Source organism: Pholcus phalangioides, unplaced genomic scaffold (assembly GCF_987345545.1).
Source record: "Pholcus phalangioides strain wild (caught in Gottingen) unplaced genomic scaffold, Ppha-v1.0 ptg000039l_1, whole genome shotgun sequence".
NCBI lineage: Eukaryota > Metazoa > Arthropoda > Arachnida > Araneae > Pholcidae > Pholcus > Pholcus phalangioides.
In genome coordinates, this window is record NW_028301625.1 from 117,350 (window position 1) to 142,894 (window position 25,545).

The 25,545-nt window shown below is 34.2% G+C and overlaps 1 protein-coding gene across 1 annotated transcript in view; it reads left to right on the plus strand.

Moving 5' to 3' along the window:
• Vps13B (vacuolar protein sorting 13B) overlaps positions 1-25,545 on the plus strand; it is a gene marked incomplete at its 5' end in the record, with an annotated part of 141,729 nt that overhangs the window by 105,361 nt on the left and 10,823 nt on the right. The window contains 3 exons of the mRNA XM_089253989.1: positions 5,052-5,166; positions 10,813-11,537; positions 23,800-24,038. Of these exons, the coding sequence (XP_089110115.1) occupies positions 5,052-5,166; positions 10,813-11,537; positions 23,800-24,038 (1,079 nt within the window). The remainder of the gene's footprint in view (positions 1-5,051; positions 5,167-10,812; positions 11,538-23,799; positions 24,039-25,545) is intronic.

Sequence of the window (25,545 nt, forward strand, 5' to 3'; positions counted from 1 at the left end):
ATTTTTACTAATTTTCATGAAAGTTGGTAAATATCAGCATTTACCAAAGTGCTTGATAAAAGTTCGAAATGTATACTTTTAGAAGCATTTTTCAGGCTTTTACCAACTGAACTTGGTTAAACCTAGGTTTTACCATTCTTCAGGTTTTTACCGTAATATATATACAAACATATTCAACAGGACAGGTGGCATTGGAGGTGTTTGGAACCAGTGAGTGCTCGCTTGTCTTTAGCTTTATATGTATGAAATTTCAATTTCTGAATATATTCTGGGGTACTGAAACCTGTCATCTACTACCATGAATGCTCAAGCACCCACAGCACCACTGGTTTCAACACCACTGAGGACTGTGTGTTCTAATTCTCAGTTGTGGGCACAAAATGACTGTTGCTGCAAAAAAGAACAAGTTGAAAATTTTCTCAGTAATAAGACTGATAGAGGAATTGGATTTCTGTTTGTATTGTAAGATAGTGTTTACTATGGGTGGAGATACATGGAAACATGAATGGGCTGCAGCCACCCTCCCTCCTCCTGCATCAAAGATTTGTACGGTCGATCAAAATATATTATGTATATATATGTTGACATCATCATCATGCTCCATGAAAAGTTGAAAAAGATTAAAATTGATTTCTTATCATATGTTTCCATTATGTAACCCCCATTCCATTAAGACCCCCCTCTGGGGGGTCGCGACTCACAGTTTGGGAACCACTTAAAAATTGTTCCGTGTAGTTCATTATGTTGAACGAGAAAAGGTCACCAAATTCTGCTTTTGGTATGTGGTAGATACCCTTTTTACCCAAAACAATGGCAATTGAACTGGAGAATAAACATAGCTTTTGAGGCGCATAGCTTTTCCCGCACCAGTGTGTGACTGACACCTGAGACATCACGCCAGCGCGTGATTGGCTCTTCAGTGATAACGCCACATCACACACTGATGCGAGATTGGCAGCGAATGTATAAAAAGCATTGAAAAAAAGTGATGTGCAAATGCAACTGCAGATAATGTTTAGGTAGTAAATATTTTTTTATTAGTTAATGCATTGAGAAATTTTTGGGTAGGTATTGAAAATAAAATTGATCGTGAATTTCATTTCGAAAAATCCTTTTTTTCTTTTTTTTTGTGTTACCTACACACCCTATGTATATTTTAAACATAGTGAAAATTACAGAAATCAGGAGTGTATAATGAAAATTTACCTCCAGTCATTTTGACCGGCAGCAGTCCTTTTAGGTAGAACATTGTTGGGCCTTCTTGTGTTAAAAAAGTATTCAAACACAGCATATTATATAAATAATTTCATTTTATGAATTAGGTTGATGTTCTGAACCGTTGTCAAATTCCTCACAAGTGAACGATGGTTTTCCCACAGACAAAAACCTTTCTTCGTACTCTTCAGATATTAACTGCTGAATAATAGTAAATGAATATACAACTAAATGTAAAATTTCCTGTCTGGGTAACAGCAAACTCCCTCTGTTTGATGAGTTTATAAAGCAATTTTCATGGTCATTAAATATGAAATTATTTTCGTAATCATTCAATACCAAAGCTGTTCAATTCAAGACCATTTTTCACAAATCATGAAATTTTTTAAAATTTAAATACTAAAAATAATATCCAGCGATTTAAGTCAAAACTGACAAAGACAGGGGGCTAGTGTAATTAATCGCCACTTGCTTCAGTAGCAAATTTCAACCTGGCAAATCTCAAAACAGCTCAAATCTTGTTTATTTCTAATAACCTCAAAATTTTAATTTTCTACAATAGTGACATCTATTTCCCCATAATGTGCAGAATTTATTTTTATTGATTCTATGCTTTGTGAATTCAGTTCAGTCTTGCTTTCAAATCTGTCAAATCAAGATGTTATATTGTGATCAAATACAAACATAAGTCCACAACAGGAAAAATGTTCAATGAGGTGGCTGAGAAAAAGATGCTCATAGCAAATATGGTAAGATAATTGTCTGAATTTTTTTCGAACCTACATTCTAGCACATCAGTTTCACATTTGAAACTTTACAAGAAAATTTGAGAGTACCTATATACAGGATGGGCCAAAAGTCTGTAGGAACTTCAAAAATGAATAAAAACCGGAAAAGTAACCAAAATAAAAAACTTTGCAGGGTTAGCATCGCTAGGTCACGGGAAATTTTTTTAAACCGGAAAAAAGACTAAAAAAACAGTCGATAGGTGGCACTGGTATGAGCGACTTCGGTGAAAATATGCAAATGAGACGGTTATAAGAACTTGTGTTCTTAATCCACAAACAGTTTACCGTTGTAAACCATGCATGTGGACCTACTGCACTCTGCCATTGCTGGATTTGTGGCTTGCCTGCAATGTGTTATCCCCTGTGGTGGTGGTCATGTGGAACACATACTGCTGTAATAAACAATTTGGAGGCATTCTGTTTGTTATTTACGTATCTTTTCTTTGACTTGTGCATGCCAGTGCCACCTATCCACTGTTTTTTGATATTTTTTTTCCTGTCTTAAAAAAATCCTGTGACCTAGCGATGCTAACACTGCAAACCGTTTTTTATTTCCGTTATTTTTCTAGTTTTTATGAATTTTTAAAGTTTCTACACAGACTTTTTGCCCTCACTGTATAAATTAGAAACTAACATCTCTGATGAAAACAGTAACTTGCAACATTGTTAAATATCACACAGTATTCAACTGTTGGCCATGGAGAAAAATAAATGTTAGAAAAATATACATTATCACTTACATATTTTTTGTCTATAGGTATCCACATCACTATTTTCAATCAGTTTTAAAAACTTCTTTTCTCATGTTTACGTTTGTCACTTAAGACTCAATTACATTGGGCGAGTTTACTAGCTATTTTCTGGCGAGTAAAGTAGCTAGCGAGGAAAAACCAGTTTCAACTAGCACAGCGAATTTCAATTACACAGGACTAGTAAAATCGCTCACCAGATGAGCTAGCAACTCTTTTTCTTTTCCTTCCTTTTTGCATATTGTCGTCTTTCTCTTTTGTTGTGAGCCAAAGCGAGAGAGAGAAAAAGTAGCCACACCCATATTGCACCTGTGAGATAACAAAAACGCTGTCTAGCAGCGAGAAAAGTAACCTACCCTTTAACTTTTCTCGCACTATCAGAGCAAGCAGCAATTTTACTTGCTAACGTTATTACACAGAGCGAGTTTAGTAGCAGCGAGTAAAATCACAAGTGAGTAGCTAGTAAACTCACCCAAATTGAGCCTTTAACCAGTCAGCTGGCTACAAGTGCATATGATGTCATGCCGATTTTTAATCTAATTATTTCAATCTTCAAAAACCAATTGGTAATTTCAGTTATCATAATTTTTTTGTTGATGATTTAAAAACACAGTTAACAACATGATGAAGTCAGTTTCAATGTATTCATAAAAAGTTTTAATCAGGAAAATACATTTTATATTGGCTTCAAAATTTTAAAAAAGGAAAAGTTAATTCGCCAGCTGACTGGTTAAGCTCAGTTCAATTGCAGTTTCCAAGTTTTTTTTAGCAATAATTTAAAATTTTTCATCTCTGCTTGGGCGGCTACTCTTCTCATTATTATAATATGTTAGATATCCATCAAAAATTGGCCGCACTGCTCCTTATTTGATTTTTAGATAAGTTGAGATAATTTGAATCTTCTTGCCACCGAAACTACAAGAAGTTTTCCGAATGACATAACATTCTTTTAAGTGACACTCACGGACCTGTAACCAAAAAAAGAACAAAATTAATTTCTGAGAAAAAGTAATTAAAATATTTTACTGCCTACAAAGAAAAAACAATGCTTTAACGAATGTAATTATTGTTCATTAAAAGGTATAAATTTCATTTTTGTTTGTTGAAATGGAATTTATTTGAATATCAGAAAAAAGAAAGAAATTTCAATCAATACACAGTATAGAAAATAAAACTTTCTAGAACTTAAATGCTCAACCTTAATGCTTGGTCTCATTTTCAAAAAGGTCTCTTCGTGTTTTCCTAAAGTCATTCTTCCGCTTTTTCGAGGCTGAGTTCGTCCTGGACTGGAGTATGCTGTAAGGTTTTGGAGACCATACCTACAGAGGGACATAGACTTATGTCTGCTAAGTATGCAGGGAAGAGCTATGTGTGTCCTTATTGGCACACGGGGCTTGAGTTATGAAGAGAGACTTCATTTTTTGCATATGTTTACATTGGATGAACACAGATGTCGAGGAGATATGATCGAAGTTTTCAAAATTTTCAATGGGATTGATAGGATGGACCATGAACTTTTAGTACACCGCCAATCAACTGCTTTTACAAGGGGACACCAGTATCGATTGGTGAGAGACAATGCAAGGCTATGGTGTCGCAGGGAATTTTTCTCTAATAGGGTTGTTAATAAATGGAATAGCTTAACCCCGGAGGTAGTAAATTGTAACACAATTGACACGTTTAAAAAGAAATACGATAAACATGTTGGGGTAAATCGAGAAGCTATCCATACTTAGAATAAGACAACCATAAGTATTCTTTATGGGCATTGTATAATATTTTATCATGTGTATATATTGTTTACAATTTTTGTTAATTGCATTTTTAATTGGGTTGCTATATTTTTTAAATATATGACATCCATATTTTTATGGGCATCTTTTTCTCAGCCACGTCGTTGGGCATTTTGCCTGTTGTGGCGTTGTATTTGTATTTGTATTAAAGTTGCGAAGTCTTTTTGAGCAATAGCTTAGCGCCATTCCCTTTTTGACTTTTTGCAAGGAATTCAAGAACCGAAACTCTGGGTCTGTTTTCATAATTTCCATTGCAGCTGAAAACACCATCTAAATACTAAATATCAGCATACTGTGTTAACTTTTGAAACATAATTTTAACTTACTAAATTTACTTAGCACATGCTTTTTTATCATTGGCTGGAAAAGAAATGATTGGGCATTGAGATAGTTGGCTATTTTTATCTCCCACATGTCTAATCACCATTTTGAAAATGCACCATGTAAAAACTTATTTCGGTGGTTTTACACGAAAAGTTCTACTGTATAATATTTTTTTTTTACAGGTTTTCAGTTTCAGTTAATTAGTGAAGAAGTTATAACATCATTGGATATGCAAGAAATTTATTCCAAAGCAAAAGTGAAAGTTTCTTCTTTAAACATAAATAGCTATTTGAAGAAGTAAGTTTTTAACATGTTTGTTTTGTTGATATTTTTATTTATGTTTTTATATTATTTATGAATACTATAAAGTATTCATAGAGACCCACTTCTAAATGTTTCCAGTAGGTTGAAATTGACAACTGAATATCCAAATGGAAGGAGGAAGAAATAATTATAATAAGTGTATTGACAATTAGGAATCCATTGGTTCAATATTAAAACTTCAAAGAATAGTCTTTATAAACTTATCTCAGATATTCAAATTCTTAGTTTAAAAAAATTGAGACTCATTTTTAGTCACTTCGCAATCTTTTTTTATTTTTGCGTAGTTGAATCTTAATGTTAAGTTAATGGTTTTAAAATAGATTTTATAATTCATTAAAGTGTAGTATGATTTAAAAAATTTTCATGAACCACATTAAAAAAAGGTATGGATGAATATGTCAAAAGCAAGCTACCATATTTTTTGTGAATAATCCACACATGTTAATTTTGCTTTTTTTTTAATTGGAGAAAACAAGTCACCCAATAGTCCACATATGCACATTTCTAGTAGCCATATCTTTATCATCAATAATAAAATGCTAAGAAATGTAATTTTTATTGTTTTGCATATATGGTGGATCTCACTCATAAGGCTTTTCAAAAAAACATTGACAAAATGTTATCAGCAGGAAAACACTTTAAACTACATCTTGATAAGTATTATCAAACATAAGTTTTACACCTACCTTTTACCGTAGTTAAATTTAAAAAAGGAAGTTTTCATTTTGATTGATAATGTGAACTAAGGCAAGTAAAAATTGGGGATAAGTGGAACCACACATGATTTGTAAGTTTCATTTTTCTTCCAAGAATGGTCTCTTGCAGAATTTTTCTTTCGTACTTACTCTATTTTTCGGTAAAAATGTAATTATAATAGCCTCTTGTACAAGATTACTAGGAGCTTCCTTATGGAGAAGTTGGGTTTATGGTTACATCACTACCTTTTGTGTCCTTTTCATTTCAACTATTTCTGAAAGTTCAAGTTGGCTTAATATCAATATTTTGGTGTCAATTTCTTCTTTTCTTGTTTTATATCTGTCATTTTAACATAACTATGATATTTCTTCAAAAGAGGAGTAATTAAGGAGGTTACACTCCTTCCCCCACACATTTTTTCTGTGATAAAACAAGTGAAACCAAATGCTTATACACTAAATCTGAACCTACTTGCATTGGCTTCGTCAACTGTAATACGGAAACCGAAGAAAGGGATAAAGCTCCTGAGTCAGCACTAGCTGCTTTTGTACACCTAAAAGAAGAATGTCAAGAAATAGAAAAAGCATGAAACTTCATAGACGTAGTGTCAAAAACCATTTATAGAAGCAAAGACTGGGTTATCTTCAAATTCACAAATAAAAAGTTAGTAAAGATGTTCATTGGGCAAGTTACCAAACTTAAGATTTGTTGAGAAGCAAAATTTGGAAGAAATCGGTACTACACCTTGGCCGTAGGCTTGATGTAGACTTTAAGCTGTTACGATAGAAATTGAATACATTTATTACATTTTGTAGTTTTGTGAAAAATGCATCTATGTGTTTATTTCTAAGAGCATAAAGTAATTTTTAAAAACCATAAAAATCATGTCCTTAGAAATTGAATAGAATAGCGCCTAAATTTAAATACAATAGAACCTGTAAAAATACAGGTAGTATAAATTTCATTGGAACTTAGTGTTATTAATTTCTTCCCTCACAAATTTTTGGTAACAATTTTTTTTTCTTTTCTACCTCACTATGGTTTGATGGAAAACAAAAATATAGTATTACAGTAGAGCATCGATTAGCCCAAACAATTGGGGACTGGGGGTGTTCAGATAACCGATCATTCACTGGAAAAAAATTATACCAGTGTCATAGGAACAATACGAGACAAAGAAACAGTGATATTAAACACAAAACTGTATATATTTTGTATCACTCATCTTACAAATAACACAGAGAACTAACTGACTAGCCTAGTTTGACAAGTTCAAAAGGACCATTAAAGTAAGCCTACAGTTTAGGAAAAGAAGTCCAAAATTTTTTCTTTTGTTTGCAACATCCTGTATTTGTTTTGAATAGTCTGTCAAAAACGATGCAAGATATGACAATATGCAGCAGTATGAAGTTGATCAGAATAATATCTTTTCTGTCCCAGAAAACAAAAATCACATTCAAGAAGTGGTTTTCTTTTATTGAAATAGAGGTTTTAAATTTCTTGGCTATCTGGGAATGTATATGATGTCATTGCTGATGATTGTTTCTTGGATTCATGAACTTCTATCCTACATCCAGAGAATTCATAGCACCACTTTGTTACATTTTGCAGATTCACCTCCCACAAACGAAAACAATTTTTTGTGGATATCGGCTGGATGCTAATATTTGAAGAAAATGTATGACAGAGTGTACTTTATAACTGGCAGAGTTTTGAATTGCTGTCACCAGGGTTGAAACTAGAGGAAGGCAGCAAGGCAACTGCCTTGGGCGGCAGAATTTAGAGGGGGTAGAAGTATTAGGGGGAACAAACAACAGCGTTATAAAATTTTAAAGTTGTTGGGGTGTCAAAAATCCTCATACGGTCCTGGCTGCAACCATGATAAACACTTGCTGCTTGAACCAGATTCATTGTAGATGTCAGTCAGTTGTCCAGTCCAGTGTCTGAAAAAAACCACAAGTGTTTTTTTGCTATAAGATCATGGTTAAAGTCATTGTTGCCATTGTATGCAATGAAGCATTACTTTTTTGACTATACTTGCCAGTGTTGCCAATGCATGCACTGAAGCAATATTTTTCTGAATGGACTTCTGAATGGAAACATCGCATATATCTTTACTTTTTGACAGGGTTGTTTGGTTTAAACTACGTTGGTTTTAAGCAAGTGGTTTTTTCAAAAAATCACATAAAAGTGACCTAAATATAATTTTTTCCCTTGGAAAAATATCATTAGTTCATTATTAGCCAATATGTTTTATTCTTACTACATTTTATATTCTTGGGGTATATTCTGATGGTATATCTTTAAATGGTGTAAGATGATATAAGTGGTTTTTTTTTAAATCTTATAAAAGTGGCCTGAATATATTTTTTTGTATGTTAAGTATCTTGGTTGCTTAAAATTATAAATAGAAGTCAAAATTTCTAATTTTTGCCAGATTTTCTAACTATTGGCTACATTCTGATTCTTTATCTTTAGCAAATTCGTGAATAAGGATTGCATTACACATCTTCATGTAGTAGTATATTATCTCACAGGGTTGTTTTTTTCCTTCACAAAGAAGCAGCAGCAGTAGTGACACCACCATGCTACGGACAGGTCTTATAATTCAATGAAGACACCAGCTGCCCCTAAGGGACACAAAGACCAGTGTACTAGTGGGTACATTACCTCACAGACATTTTCTTTCCCATAAGAAGTAGTACATCTCGTACTGTATATCATCCAGTCTTAATATTGATAAGTTGGTTTTCTGTGGTTCCCCCAACTTCTAGGTGCGAATGCGAGCCGATCTCCCCCGTTAAAAAGTCTCACCACAGAGAGCAACAGGCCTACAACAATATAATTATTCAATCATTACACTTCACGCATAATTAGAAAAACATTGGTGGCAGATGGCAGCACTACACATAACAAGCATTACACAGAAACAAACTTCATGTCAGGTTCACTAAACATACACACACATTCCAACATGTACCAATTCATTAGAAGTTCCGCAGAGGAATATGGATGAGGTGCATGTCTGGTTCAGCAGCAGTCTTAATATTCAATACTGTTTTTTTTTACTTTCACCATTAATCCCAGTTAATCAAGGTTCTTCTGTACAGTATCGCAACAGCTTTATGGAAAATAATCAGCTATACGCAGAGGGAGATTGTAATTAAAGTTTTGATTCCAAAAATATGCAATAAGAGCTACTGGTTGGAATGACTTGAAAATTTACATGGGTACTCCTGAGCAATGGAAATTTCTTTGGCAGAAGAAAAGAAAAAAGTGCAAGTATATAGTGCAAAATGTGCAAGTAGATGATGCTGTACTTGGCTAGCAGTATAATCTATTTTGTGCAACCACATCATTTTGACAGTTCAACAGCATCAGTGTGTGGATAGCACAACTTTTATCAAGATGCACATCGCAATACCAGCAGAGCAGTTGTTGAAGAACCATTTTGACAATAACAGGACGGTACGACACCTTGCCGGCCGTCAGTTCACCTGATCCTTGCAACTTCTGGCTGGTGGGGGAAAGAGTATCTCAAAATGTTATGAACAGAGGCCAGATTGTGTGTGCAGGATTGAAAACTTTGAATTGCAAGCATATCCACATCATGACCATGTCAGTCTGATCTGTTGTTGAACAAGCATTTTTTTTGCTTTCACCTCATTGCCATTTTATGGTAGACAATATATTTAACATTTCTTGAGTAAGTTGTAGTTATTTGTTTAATTACTTCATTTTTGTGATATTTCCATGAAATATGAAATTGTGCAATGCTAATTAAGTTATCATTTTACCCTGAATGACCATCGTTCCCATTCTGCAAGCAAATTTGAGTTGGAGGAGTATAGTGTCGTTAATTTTCCATTTTTAAGTATTTTTTTTCCTCTTTGCCATATAAAATTCCATTGCTTCAGGAATATTGATGTAAATTTTCAAGTCATTTTGACAGTGGCTCTTCTACAGTGTTTTAAATCAGAACTTTAGTTATAATCACCCTGTATATCATAAATCATTGCTAGTTACTAAAATAGCTTCCTAATTAAGTATACAGAAAGTTACTGGAGAAAACACTTTTAAATTATGTGGTTAATAACATTGAAAATTCTTAAACACAAAGTAATTCATTAGGCAAAAAAATAATGAAATTGCAAAAGTTGGTTTTTGTTGAAATGTAAGAAATATTTATAGATTAATTAATATGGGAATTGTGTTAATTACATTAATAAACATTTTACTTTAATTAATTATAAGAAGTTTGAATGATTTTTCAGAAATGTTATTGTTTTTAATATTAATACTATTTAAACCAAAAAAATTGGTTTTTTGGTTTTCTTACCAACCCTGCTTTTCGAACAACCCTTGTACAATGTGTTTATTGTTCATTTCATTGGTAATTATTGTTACCAGTTTTTTCCTTGATATTTTTATTCAGAATTTAAGGATTTTTTTATAAATGAGAAAAGAAATATTACCCCTAACACTATGTGGTATGATGCTTATTACACTTTTATTACTGTTTAGTATGATTGAATGCATAGTGTGCCAATAAGAAGTAGTAGTCAGAATGATTGTTTTGGACCCTTACGGATATAGCGCAGCCTTTATAGTGTTTTAAGGTTTGCTCACACATTGTCAGTGCATTGTAAATCTAATAACAAGATTTTTTTTCATACGCCATACTCTTGATATTAGACTCTTACTGTATTATTATATGAATCGCTATGATAATATTTCAATTTCAAATTTGTTTTACAATTTGTGTGAATACACATCATATTTCATATGATAATATGAAATATTTAAGATTTTTTTTTTCAAATACTTTTTTAAAATATTGGAATTTTTAAATTGATGTGAAACATTTTTATCTGAACATTCATAGAAAATTCTCCAGTGAAATGTTATTTGCTAAATTTTTAGGGGAAATGAATGGCTGACTGGTCGATATGGAGGGGTCGTTCTTTCATGTTGCAATCAAATTCGAAGTACAAGATCCTGGCCAAGCAATGCTATCCATAACCACAGAGTGAGCACAAAAGTAGAAAGCCACCCATTCTTGCTTTTCACTTATACACAAGCATCTTGTCGAAACGCTAATAGAAAATGGATTGCAAATTCAGATGATGTAGTGCAGTCGTGCCAAGATGCTATGAGATATATTAGTGAAGTGGATATTTGTTTAAGACCATTTGATGTTATTTTATGGTCCACTATGCTGAAATGTTTTTTTGAAATTCTCACTTCACTCAAAAGTGCATTTATCATTGATGTACCGAATAAAATTACTGGCACTGACCTTATGGGAGTGAAATTTAATAACCAAAATTTGCCGTTAATGCATGTGAAGTCAAGTACTATACGAGTATTTCTACCCAAACATTTGCTTGCTGATGAAGATGAAAGCTATTCCAATAATGATGCATTGTCTTTGCAAACTGGGGAGAATGCTTCCTCTCCTGACATGATATGTTTTTGCCTGGATTGCATAAGTTTGGCTTCTCAAGCAGAAAATCCGCTGTCTAGAATTATATTGAATGCAGAACTGTATTCAAATGCTTTAAAACTAAAAACTTTGAATTATTTTGGATCCGACATTGAAGATAGACAGTATCAGTTTGATGTCTGTGGTTTAAGTTTTGGATCAGGTAATACAGTTTCAGAGTTTTATTTCAAACTCAGTTTCTTATCAGTTTACAGATCAAATGCTATATGAATGTAATCAGAATTTAGAATTCATTCAAATTTTAAGAGATATTAACATGGGCGTACCCAGCGAGGGGCAGCTGCCCCTCCTCTGCCCACCAATTTAGTATCGGTGAGTTGCCCCCCTCTAGTTCAGATCCTGGGTACGCCCTTGGATATTAACTCAATTTTTTTACATCTGAAGCTAAACTTTTTTTTTTCAAAGTTTAAAATATTAAATGACATTTGAAATTTTTTTGTTTATTTTCTTTATCTTGCTTTGTAAATATATGTTTTATGCTTTTCTACTTCAGTTATGAAAGTTGACTTTTTATTCGATCATACAATAAATACCTTAACTACTCTGATACCTACACCATATTTTAAACTCAAAACTTACAGAATTCTTTTAAACTTAACTCCCTGAGGTCAAAATAAAAAAATCCTACAGTGAGAAAAACTCACACATTTGTGGCACCAAGGTCTGTCTGAAAGGGTTAAGGGACAAATTTCAGAAAATCTTTCAAAAAATTCTTTAAAGATGCAGTTTATTAGAACTTTTCTGAATATTGAGATGCCCCTAACTTTTAATAAGCAATATCTTGACACTTAAAAAAAAATTGTTTTTTTGGGTAATGTAGAAACAGGAAAACACTTTTTAATTGAAAGTCAGAAGACGGAAACCATGTGGTAAAAATAAATTTTGTATTACGCTGCATACACTGCTCATAAAAAAATGAATAATATATCTAAAATGAGGATGTTATTTGCACTTTTTCTAATTGAAAGTGTTTCCGTAGCCAGAACCAGAATTTTAAGGTGATGCCTGGCCCTTAACACGGGTCATAAGTCACCATACAGGCTGGGGCTCCTTGAGGACCCCTGGTGAAGGGAAAGACAATTTTATTTATTTTTTTATTTTATTTATAAAACAAAGCTACAGGTTTAAACCCAATTACAGCTTGCAGTAAAAATAAAAATTTGCACAGAATAGAAAAAGCGACATGATAAAGTACACAAAAGACAAATAAAAAGTAACAAAGAATTACGCAAAATACAAAAATTCTATACAAAGATATATACAACGCAATCACAGCAAAAATCTTCTAAAGTCGGTAACAGACGAATGAAAAATATCCAGATGTTGAGGAAGCGCATTATAAAATTCAGAAAATCTGTTTATAGCACAGAAATTACCAATATTAGTATTATATGATTTGATGGCAAATAAACAATTGGATCTTGTATTGTGACACTTAATATTGAAACAGATTTCATTAAGAATTGGTATACAATCAATTTGGTTAGTCAACAGTTTCTTGAAAAAAATAACGAGCAAGTACTCTCTGCGTTTTTGTAAGCTATTGACATTGAAACTGTTTCGTAGATGAGTGGCAGATAGAATATTGTTATAAGGACCATATTTTTTGAAATATAAATACCTTAGAAAATTGTTTTGAATAATTTCAAGACTCATAATATGGCAAGCGTGAAATGGGTTCCAGATAATTGAAGCATATTCAAGTTTAGATCTTATAAGCGCATTAAAAAGGGATATTAACGTATTACTATCCTTGAAATCTCTCGACATTCTTTTAAGCAAACCAAGTTTTTTATATGACACAGAGCAAAGATTTTTAATGTGATCAGCAAAGTTAAAATTGGTACTATAAATAACTCCCAAATCGGTCGCAGAGGTTCTTCTAAGCAATTGGCTATTATTAATGTTATACGTAAAAAAGATTGGATTCTTTTTGTGAGTGAATGAAAGAACAAAACATTTATCAATATTGAGATTAAGTCTATTAAGTAAACACCATTCGTGAAGTAAAGACAGCTCATTTTGAAGGCTATAACATACATCAATACAATCAATACTTTTAAAAATCTTCAAATCATCAGCAAAGAGTAGACAATTTTTGAAAAGTGCAGATAGATCATTGATAAAAATGATAAATAACAACGGGCCTAGCACAGATCCCTGAGGGACACCAGAACTAGCAACAAAACCTTGGCTTAAATTGGATTTATAGGAAACATACAACATTCTGTTGGATAAGTAGGAAATGAACCAATTCACTAAGTCTAGAGTTAAAACCGATTTTACTAATTTTGCTGATAAGAATTCCATGATCGATATGATCGAAAGCTTTTGAAAAATCAGTATATATTACATCAAGTTGTCGTTTTTTATGTATGGCGTCGATAATACAGGCATTAAGACTCAGGAGATTAGTGACAGTAGACCTACCATTGACAAAACCATGTTGATTCGCGGAAATACAGGACTTGATCTGATTGAAAATTTTTTTGTGTAGTATCGATTCGAAGATTTTAGCGAACGGAGATAAAATAACAACAGGTCTATAGTTCTCGATACAAGATTTGTCACCTTTTTTGAAGATGGGAACAACTTTTGCTCTCTTCCACTCGGCAGGGAAAATTTTGGTACTAATTGATAAATTGAAAATAATTAGCAACGGAAAAACAAAATTTATAGCACAAGCTTTAACTATATAAGAAGGAACACCATCCATACCTAGAGAAGAGCCTTTAAGTCTCTTTATACTATGAACAATATCATCCACAGAAACATTATCAATGGTAACATTAGAAGAATTAGGAAAAGCCATATCGGAGATATAGATATCATTTGTAGCACTGGTGATGTAGCTAGACTTGAAAAAATTCTCAAATGCAGTTGCAGTATCAGAAGTAGTCGACAAAAAATTATTATTACATTTCATATTTAAAGGAACATTTCTATTTTTGATAGTGCAGAGAGACCAAAATTTTTTAGGGTCATTTTTCAGTGATGATTCAATATGAAAAATATATTTTTTATACTCCTTCATAACTTCAGATTTAATTCTGGCTCTGTAAAGTTTATACTGCATTAAGTCAAAAATTCTATTAAATTTCAAATACCTATTGCGGAATTTTTTCTTTAGTCTAATACAATGTATAATACAAGAGAGTAATGTATGTGTAATAGTACTCCCCTTACTATTGTCAACTCCCTCACGATGTTCGATTTCTTGTCTAATGTTTGAAAGCATATGTGTAATCTACCGCGTCTTCTTGTATAGGCCTTAGGCCAACAATATTGTATAAATAAATAATAGTGAATGCCTGTATGAGTTGAGGAAAGAGACAAAATTGGGATTTTTCAAGTTTAAATAGTTCCTGGATTTACATTTAAATTTAATTTTATGACTGGTAAAATGACGCCACTGCCTCAGATGAGTAGTATTATAATTGTTAGCTTTTGCTGTGAAGAAAGCTTGACGGGCAACGTCTTGATCTTGTTGCTGCTCATCTTGTATTGGTTGAGATGTGATACTGGTCTCCTATTGGCTGAAACCTGGAAAATACATGTTCATACACTAAAAAAATATGTGTTATGTTAGTGGCAAGGCGAGAAGACATAGAGATAGAATTAGTGTATATATATATACAGGGTGATTATAAATAAACTATCCCGACATATGGGCCCCTAACTATCATACCATTCACAGAAACTGAATGAAATTTTGGCATAAGGTATTTTGATGTATGCGCTCAAGAATGATATGGAAAACAACAGTGTCACTCTAACAGTTACGGTTACAGTGAGAAAATTTCGAAAATATCAAATGGCAACACCAAGTTTTTTGTATTGGAATGTGATCTCCATTGTGAAAAACCCTAAATAGCGTTCGAACGACAACTGTAGCATGAAAATCACCGGCGGTAGATAGGCTAAAAGTGAGGACAACCAATAAGGACAGAGAAGCAGCATAAAATAAAGCATTTTATTGTGTTTCACACATGACCTTGTGGAGGACTAATCAGGCTGGGATCTCAGCCGAAGAAACGGTGTGACGAATGAAACGAACATTAATGCTCTGGTGCACGGCAAAGTCCTTTTTACTTTTTCCTTGCCTAGCTCCGGGGATTTTCATGCTACAGTTGTCGTTCGAACGCTATTTAGGGGTTTTTCACAATGGAGATCACATTCCAATACAAAAAACTTGGTGTTGCCATTTGATATTTTCGAAATTTTCTCACTGTAACCGTAACAGCTCGCCTATCTTTTTTCGGCTTTAGTTTGAAAATGTCCTTGAAGCACAGCTTGGCATATTCAAACATGTAAAGAGTCGAATTCGGGCAGGTGGCCGAGCCATTTTCAGAAGAGGTGCTGGAAGGTTCAGCGTGGCTGATTGCTGAAGGTGCCGGCATCTTTAGGCTCTTGATGACAGGGCTGCTCTTGTGGCTTCGAAAATTTTTCTAAGTTTTGTAGCAAGTCCGTAGAGCGGTTGCTCGTACCAAAGTCCATAGAGCTGGAACTCGATTTCTCATTGGTTCTTGAAGGCTCATTGGACTTAGAAATTTCTTTTGGTTTAATGTTCTTGCTGGTTTTCGATTTAACGTCAATTTCTTTCAGATCGGGAGACTTATAAAAAATTTTTCCGGCTTTTGACTTTGAAGTTTCATGGGTTTTTGTTGCCAGTGTACTTGGCATTTTCTGTCGATATGTCAATGTGAGTTTTCCTGGATTTGACAAGATTTTTGAGGACACTATGGGGGAAAAAAGTCTCATTGATTTTTTTTCAATTTACCCATTTGGTGTTGAAGTTGTTCCATTGGAGTTTCCCATTTTTTCCGTGCGGTAGATGCTGGATTTTAGCTTTTTTAGCTGAGCTAAATATGCACTAAATTTCTTGTAGCTGGTGGGGAATGGTCTACTGAATTACAGTTAACACATCTGGGCGGGTCCACTCCTTTGATTTTTGGACATGAACTGCCGAAGTGGGAATCCGTGCACTTTTTGCAGCATTCTTCGAAATTGCATTCTGCTGTTGAATGCGTCCATCGCTGGCACTTGGTACACCGCTGGGAAAGTGGGTGTCGTTTGTAAAATTTGACGCTGGTAGCCGTAGCTCAAGAAGGTGGATTAATTTTCGTTATTGCTCATTGCAGGGAAGAATAATTTTCCATAACGGAAGTTTCCATCTCTTGCTGCATTTCTTTTTTGAAAAAAGATGTGAGATGTCGATTAAATTGAATCAGAGTTTACGAATTTCATCTCCAATTTCGCCTGTGTGTGGGGGGGGGGGTCAGAGGGTCTAAGCCTTTTAGAACAAATTGAAGAGATTCACGCACATGAGAAGAAAAATGTTTGATTTTAAAATTTTTGTCGCTGAGAAATTTGAGAAAGTGTTCTTGGTCTTTTGTGTTTTGCTGAAGATGGTAATGATCTTTCTCAAATTTTACCTCGAGTTTCTCTTCACATAGTCTCTGGACGGAGTTGGCAATCTGAAGCCAGTGGCTATTGCCAATGAAAGATATGGCATAGCGGAGCGCTAATGCAGTCGAGATGGGCAATTTGTCACTCACTGGTGTGGGTGTGACATTCGTCACTGCAGTGTGTTGCGATTGGTGAGACTGCTTGAGGAGGCAGGGAGACACTCTATCAACTTGGATAGAAGCATCAGGCCTACTGATATTCTCGTTTTCAGTCTTTGTCTCAAAAATTAAAGTTTTTATCAGAAAATCTGATGGTGACATGTCCGGTATGGAGATAGAGTCTGCGGAGTTTTGATTTTTTGGAGAAGGTGTTGAGTCCGGACTTGTCTTCGTCTATTGTCACAAAGTTTGTGTTATTTGGTGAGACCGTGGTTCATGGTCTATCTGCAGCACCTTGAGAAAACTTGGGTTGTTTGATGCTAAGGCTTTCCATTTGTTTGAACGTTTCTTTATGTCTCATCTTCACAAGACCCAGATATTTGTCGTAGTAGCAGGGATATGGAAGTTCAGTAGTTATTTTACTGCTCATTTGATTAGGCTCTGTATTTGTTTGATCTCTTTTGTATCCTTTGTGATAGCAATTTTGTCAAAGTCTATGAAGGCGGTTTGAACCGTATGTCCATTCGTGCAAGCTTTGGCCACAGACAGGTCAGCTTGGAGAAGGCAGTTGAAATCATCCTGTATTTCATTGTAGAGGTCCTGCATTGCAGCAACTTTGTCCGTCATTGCAGAGTTTTGTTGATACATCTTGGTGAGCTTGGTCCAGCACAGGTTAGTTGGCCAGTTCACAATCTTGTGGAAGAAACACACCGGAATATTATCAACAGAAGAGTATGCCATTGCTGGGGGTTGAACAATTTAGAAAAACCACAAAATTAAGGGGAAGATCAAGTTAAAAATGCATGGTCCCAACTGAGTACGGGTTAGAGCTAAGGGTAGAGCTAGCTTGTTGGAGCCAAAAATTGCATGACTGTCATCGTCTGTGGCTGGGATGTTGTGTTTTTCAATTTCTATAACCAACTATGCAAAAAGAGTAATGAAGGGTTCATAAGGACTTGACTACAACCTGTACATATGTTACCTCAAAAGTTCAGCAACAGATAAATCCCAAATTTTACCAAAGCAAACTGATAAAAGGCTTGTAAAGGGTCACATGCCAGGCTTGTAGAAGGTTACATGCCAGGCTTTTACCAAACCATTCATCAACACTAATCGGTAGAAGACAAGTGAGCAAGAGCTCAAATTTCTATGAATTTGCTGATAAGGGGCCGTTCAAGTGTTACGTAAGCAAATTTTTTCTTTTTTTGACCACCTTCCCCCCCCCCCCTTGTCAGCAAAATTTTGTCATCAGCTCTGCCCCTCTGAATCCTAACTCGTATTTTCATAAGGGTTGGTTGATGACGCAAGCATTATCCAAATCCCCCCCCCCCAATTGTCATCAAAAGTCAGCAAATCGGAAACCCCCCCCCCCCATTGATGATGACGAAATACTTGAACAGCCCCTAAATAGCTGATCATCATTTGCTTATAGCTAGCAAATACTAGTCATTTAAAGCAAACTAATGCTAATAATCATTTAAGATGAAAGTACTATATACCAATAATCACCTATACAATGATGGGTACCAATGTATTTCTCATATCATTAATATATTCTACCTATAAAGATAAATCCTTTATAACTATAATTTTTTCCCTGTCCCTTGAATATTGTTATATAGGAGTTTTACTGCATTAAACATCAATTCTGTGAATAGTCGAGCCCACACGTTCCAAAAAAGTTATACAGTAAGATCTCAGAATGTCTATCATTTTTTATGTCACCCTGCTTATAACGCCAGTTTTCGGAGGTAAAATATATACACATAATACCCTGTAGCATAATTAGGAAATCACACTTATTTATTATTACGCATCATTCAAGTATTACATCTGATGGGGGGTTCTGATTTGCTGACTTTTGGCGACAAAGGGAGGGTGGGTTTGGATGATGCTTACGTCATCAACCACCCTTTATGAAGACATGAAATATTCTTAATGGCATCTTATTCGGTGCAGCAAAAACGGAAAAAACCTTTCGATAGTTATTGGGCACCTGAACTAACATTCTCCCTATTGATAAGTTTCCTACAGAGCCACTTTAGTGATTTCTAAATGTTTCATGGATCCTTCAAGTGCTCTGCAAATGTGTCCAGGCCGCGTAAGTGCCCTGGAACTGTGCCACGCATCACTCAAGTGATCTGTAATTATGCCACAGATCACTTAAGTAATCGGAGAATGTTCTGCGGGTAACTTGAGTGATGTAGAACCGCACTGGAGGCTGTTTAAGTGCTCTAAAAGTGTGCCACATGCCCCTCAAGGGATCTCTAAATGTGCCACAGATCATTTAAGTGTTCTGGAACTGTCGCGGGTTACTTAAGTGATCTTTGAATGTGAAAGTGATCTTTGAGGCCTACTTCAGTGTTCTGAAAATGTTGCACGGCCCACTTAAATGCTCTGGAATTCTGCCATGGGTCATTTAAACGATTTGTAAATGTGCCGCTTAGTCCATTTTTAAGAAACTAGGTTTGAGGGGGACAAGCCACATCAGATAACCTTCAGGGCTACATTTTGTCTGCGGGTCAAGGGTTTACCATGTATGGCTTAAAGGGTGGGTCGCAATGAATTTCTTAAAGAGAAATTTTGAGTTCTTACCCTTCAAATCAGGGTTGGCAGGTTTTTGATACATGGCAGTTTTTGATGGTTTAAACCGCGGTTTAAAGTGTCACATCAAAAGCCCTCCGTCAAAAACCTTCGTCAAAACTGTCAATAACCTCAAATATTGCTTTTCTTCCCATTGGAAATACACACATTAATTGCATGTGATGTTTAAATTGACTGTTATACAAAGAATAAATATTTAATGTGATTGTAAAATAATTTTCTACTCACTACAGAATTATTTTGCACAAAATATATATGGGTTTAAGCACAGCATAAACACTGAAGGGAAAACTATGGAATGATTTGACATTCTCTGATTCAAAATTATTCTTGAGCTTCCAAAATTTCTTCAACTGCTTATATATGTGTGCATTGATATAAACCATCTGCTGTGCTCTTTTTAGAACAGATAAGTGTTTAAAAAGGTTTATTACATCATATATGTAATGGTGTGATTTCTGTTATTATTAAATTATCTAGATAATTTGATATATATTTATATTCCACTGATACTTAAAATGATACTCTTGTTGTGCATAATATTTAAATATATCTAGAGATCAATATACTAAATTGTAGAGATGGTATTTTTTTGGCCTGAAATATACTGAGAAATTGAATTTTCTGGATGTTAATGCCGAAACTGATATTTGGAAGGAAAAGTGATTTACCTCCTCCGGGAATCAAACCCAGGTCCCCTTGCATACCGGGCAAGTGCTACTAATGCATGTTAAAAAAAAATTGAAAAGTGTGTCTCTGGTGTATTGGTTAGTGCACTTGCCCGGTATGCAAGGGGACCCGGAGGAGGCAAATCTCTTTTCTTTCCAAATATCAGTTTCGGCATTAACATCCAGAAAATTCAATTTCTCGGTATTTTTTTCTACCTGAAATATACTATCTCTTCATACAAAAACGCCAACTGAGGCTAAAATTGCTGTAGTTAAGGGAGGCTGCTCTGACTCCACTCAGCGCTTCATGCTACTAATGCGTGTTAAAAGGAATTGAAAAGTGTGTCTCAGGTGTATTGGTTAGTGCACTTGCCTGGTATGCAAGGGGATGAGAGTTCGATTCCCGGAGGAGGCAAAATCACATTTCTTTCCAAATATCAGTTTCGCATTAACATCCAGAAAATTCAATTTCTCACTAAATTGTAGGACTAAAATGTCATTCAATTTGACAGTGCTAGCTTGTATATGATGCTTAAGAAACTCCTGTAACTTATCCTTAGTGAAATTTAGTTATTCTTACTTTTGTACTATGATATGGTATGTTTACTAGCATTTATAGTGCAATGGTTTTCCAGTTGAAGCTGTATTCAAACATGCAAAAAACTGCTTTGGGTATCAAGTTTTATCAGCTCTGCTTTGGTTGAAAATACACTTTAACACTGAGCTAAGAAATTTTTAGGGGAAAATAAATGAGTTATTATGTTATTATATTAACAGATGCTGCGTGAGAATTTTTATGTGGAATAAAATTTTGGGCAGATCAGAAAATTTAAAATATGAAAATAGGTATTTTTCCTCAGTAATTATAATTCTGAATATAAAACCCTTCAATCTACATAAAAATGTTTTGTTATTTAACGTATCTATCAGGTTAACAAAAACTATTTGACATCATTGACAGTTTTAATACCAAGTTAGTTTCTGGGGCCAAAAACCTAACCCTGATGCCCTATCATACATATTTTGAATAAACAGCTCTATTCCCTGCTTAGCAAATTGAACACAAGTTAAGATAAGCTTAGATAAATAAACCATAAAATTATATTTTATATGTTCTAGACTCTTATGTTTAAAAATTCAAATTGCTAATTGTAATTAACAGTTTGTTTTAATTATTGTAATAAATTAATGTTTGAAAATAAAACATTGTAATATGCAAAAAAGTAAGTTTTTTATCATGTTATATACCCATAGCTGCTAAGTCTCCCGAATTTTCCGGGAATCTCCCGAATTTTAGCTTTAACCCTCGACCTCCCGAAAAGTTCTTAAATCTCCCGAATTTTTACGAAAATCATAAAAAATCCCTAATCGTCCCTAAAAATTCTCTACTTCATTTATAAAAAACCCCTGCTTATGAAAACAATCCCTAAGGAATTTCTTTTGCGTCCCGAAACCTCTTTTTTTTTTCTCCTTTCCAAATAACGTCAAACGTCGTAAATGGGAAAATTCCCTTTTTAAGGAAGTTTTGCAAACCCTCTGATGGTAACAAGAAAGTTGTTTATCTTATCGTGCAGGGAAATAGCTTAGCAGCCTATAGTCCTGGATAGTAATTGAAGATTATAGTGACGCGCATATGGTAAAAATTTCTTTTGTTGAAGTTACATACGTACGTGCAATATAACAAAACATGAATACTGATAAGCAAAAACATATTTAATCAATTTTAAAGATACTTATTCCAATAAATTTCCTTTCATCAAATGTTCCAGAAAAGGGCCGACTTTTCCTTTTTGTACAAGTTGTGTTACGGACATAAACATCGGTCATGGAAAGACTGCCATCATCACATGTGAAATGAAAAAAAAACCCATCAAGCAAGTGTGACAAAAAGACAGTGTTCTTCAAAAATTCATGCTTTTTTCCCCTTCATCTTCCGATGATTTTGGGGTCATTCGCGCAAAATGTTTGTTCACAGCGTTTCTGATTGAACACAATATTTATTTTTTTAGATCACCATTTTGAAGTTCTGGCCTCCAATTTCGCTTGTTTTTCAGTAGGGATTTTATTCACTACGCCTTAACTTTTATGTGTGGAAAATCCCTGTTTTATTTGGAAAAATCCCTTTTGTATTTATTAGGGAGTGGTTTTAGCATAAAATACGGGTTCACGTGAAAATCTCCTGAATTTTCATTTTCAAAAGTTGGCAGCTGTGTATACCTATTGTGTTCAAAACATTATCAAAAAGCATTCATTTAGGTTTTTGATGGTTTAAACCAGTTTTTGACCTCTTGTTATGTCAAAAATCCAACCCTGCTTCAAATAGCACTGAAATTATCAGAAATTTATTATAATATCATATAAAGGTATTTTCTTTCAAAATTTTAATTTTTTTTTCGTCTGAGGGGGAGGGGTGAAGGCACATTAGCCCCCTATGGCCCCCTCCCATGTACGTTTCTGATCCCACCAATATGCATTAGGTGATGGGGGGGGGGAGGAGGGTCAGAGTTTTGCTTGACTTTTGTTGAAAGGGGGGGGGGTCAAAAATGGCTAAACATTTGCTAACATAATACTTGAATGGCCCCTTAAAAGCCCTTTAAAGGACACTTTTTATTTTCTAAAGTATATAATGAAATTACTTGATAAATGTAATGTCTGGATGTGACTAATGTTAATAATGTGAAATATGGTGAGATTTTTTTTGGCATTACTGAGAGGGGTGATGGATGATGGTTCAGCAGCATAACCAACACCCTTGTATAATATGATATTGATGAATTTTCACAATGTTAGTTTTATGTTAAAAGTATAAATATAAAGATAATTACTTATTATTTAATTGGTAAATATCAAGAAAAAATGAAAAATTTTCAAAATCTTTTAGGTTATTAAAAGATATAATGATTAATCTAGTATTTATTCTGATTGTATTTTGTAAAATTTTGTATCAACCAATACTGAACATAAAAAGTATGCAAAATAAAACCATAAAGTACAGAAAGTTATCTAGAATAATTCATAAAAAATTTGTTCATATTATTCATTTTTTTTCAAACTGACTTACAAATCATGGAATTGCTGAAAATATTTCTTATTTGTGCATTTTCATTCTGGAGAATCTCTCGCGAAACCCCTAGTTCATTAACACAGCCCCCTAGGAGGTCTCAACCCACACTTTGAGAACCACTGTTTTAAAAGACAGACAAATTTTTCCCTTATTATTCAGCTCTTAGGAGGGGCGATTGCCCCCCAGACATGCACCTGTTTTTTACTTGCTTTTATTGTTAGTTTCTTTTTTATTTTGTTGGTATCTGGCAAATTATTATTACCCCTCCATATACCAACCTAGTTATTCTCTGGATATTTCACTGTCCTATATTTTACCATTTTTTTCATTTTAAATGGGGTTGAGATATTTCTCAACTTTTATCCAGAAACTGAATCAGAATAGTCCAAAAACGTTTTTGTCTTTACAAATACAGAATTTCTGTGAATGCTTTTGCAATATATTTATGAGTATTTCATCAACAAACATAGTAAATTTTTATAAATTTTCCTTATCGTATAGTTTTTGGAGATGAACTAACTAAGAGTGCAGATGAAAAAAAGGAAAAATCTGAAAGCTACTCAGCAATCATGGGGGAAAATCCTGCTCTGGAGTGGAATATTGGTGCTATAAATGAAGGAAGGAAAACAAATGATCAAGAGCCAATAGCCATGATTCCTTTTGTCACATCATTTGATCTACGATTGGTAGTAGCACCTGCTATTGTCAGCTATGGTCAATCTGCTGAACACAAAAATATAGTTAGTACATAATTTGTATGCATGTATGAATTTAAATACAGTTCCTTCACTTGTCAGCCATTCATATGGTGTTGCATTATCTTGCATAGAACAGTACAAACTTTATACAAATACAACGCCACAACAGGCAAAATGCCCAACGAGGTGGCTGAGAAAAAGATACCCATAACAAATATGGAAGTCATATATTTCAAAAATATAAATCATAAAATTCTAATAAATGGTCAGATATCAAAGTCCGAGGTCTGTTCTACTAACACATATCGACTAAACTGTTCTGCAAAAATTCAGAACTTCCGGGACAGCAGTTTTCTTCAAATCTCACAGGTGAGCTCAAAAACCGCAATCTGAGAAAATCATGTTCAAAGTGATTTTTTCTAATACACGCCCACACTACAATCCAGTATTTCTTTCTTCAATTATGAAAGAACAAACTAACTGATTGCAAATAAAATACTAAAAATTTTGTGTCAATCAAATGAAATGTTTTTGAAGCCATTTTTGAAAATTCGACCTTTTCAAGTCAAAAGAGTAGTTGAGGCCCCTTAAAAAAAGAACCTCACTTATTCCTAAAAATCTGCATTATCTGTCTAGGGAATTGCTCAGAGTGACATACCGTGCCTGAATCAGAATTTGTACGCAGACCCGCACAGTCACAGGCTAGCTACGTAACCCCTCGACTGCCAGATTTTGATTTAAAAAAAATCTATGGAGCACTGGTATGGCAAAACAAAAGGAAATATATGCTATGATAAATTGGTTATTATTCAAACTTAGCAGTCATCATGTAAAGTTTGATAAATTATCACTTTCACCAGTAAATATACATAATACCCAAGCATCATTGCTAAGTTTCATAAATTTATCACTTTTTACCAGAGATTATGAATAATAACCAAGTGTTGTAGGTAAATTTGATAAATACTTGAAATTTGTCATGTTTATATGTTATTATACACAAGCATAATACCCTAATATAATTGGTGAATCTGATAAATATGAAAAAAACTTCAAATGAGTCTAGTGTGTGATGAATAAAGCCAGACCCCAATATAATTTTGTGATCATACTCCGATATAATGATACAATACACACATCAAAGTGTATATAATACACACATCAGTAGTCTCTTAACATTCTTTAATGCTGGAACGACTTGCAGCCAGGCCTGTAACTAGGTTGGGGCAACCAGAGCACTGCCCTAGGACCTCAAGCCGAATGCGAGGCCTCACAAAAAATATACTTATTTTACATAATAATAAAATTTTCAAGGGGTCCTCAAAAGGCATGCTACGGCACTGCTTGCTGTTGCTGCAGAAGTTTTCAGTAATAAGCATTCGTAATGGAACATATTTTAGGGCCTTGAGGAGAGCACGTCTCAAGACTAACATTTGAGCTTGTGATTGATGCAAATGCATCTCGAACAAATGCTGTTATTAAGTGAAATTATATGTTTAAAATTTTTGTTTCTTGTTCTTTGAGTGCCACCTTTTCACCTGGTGGTTGA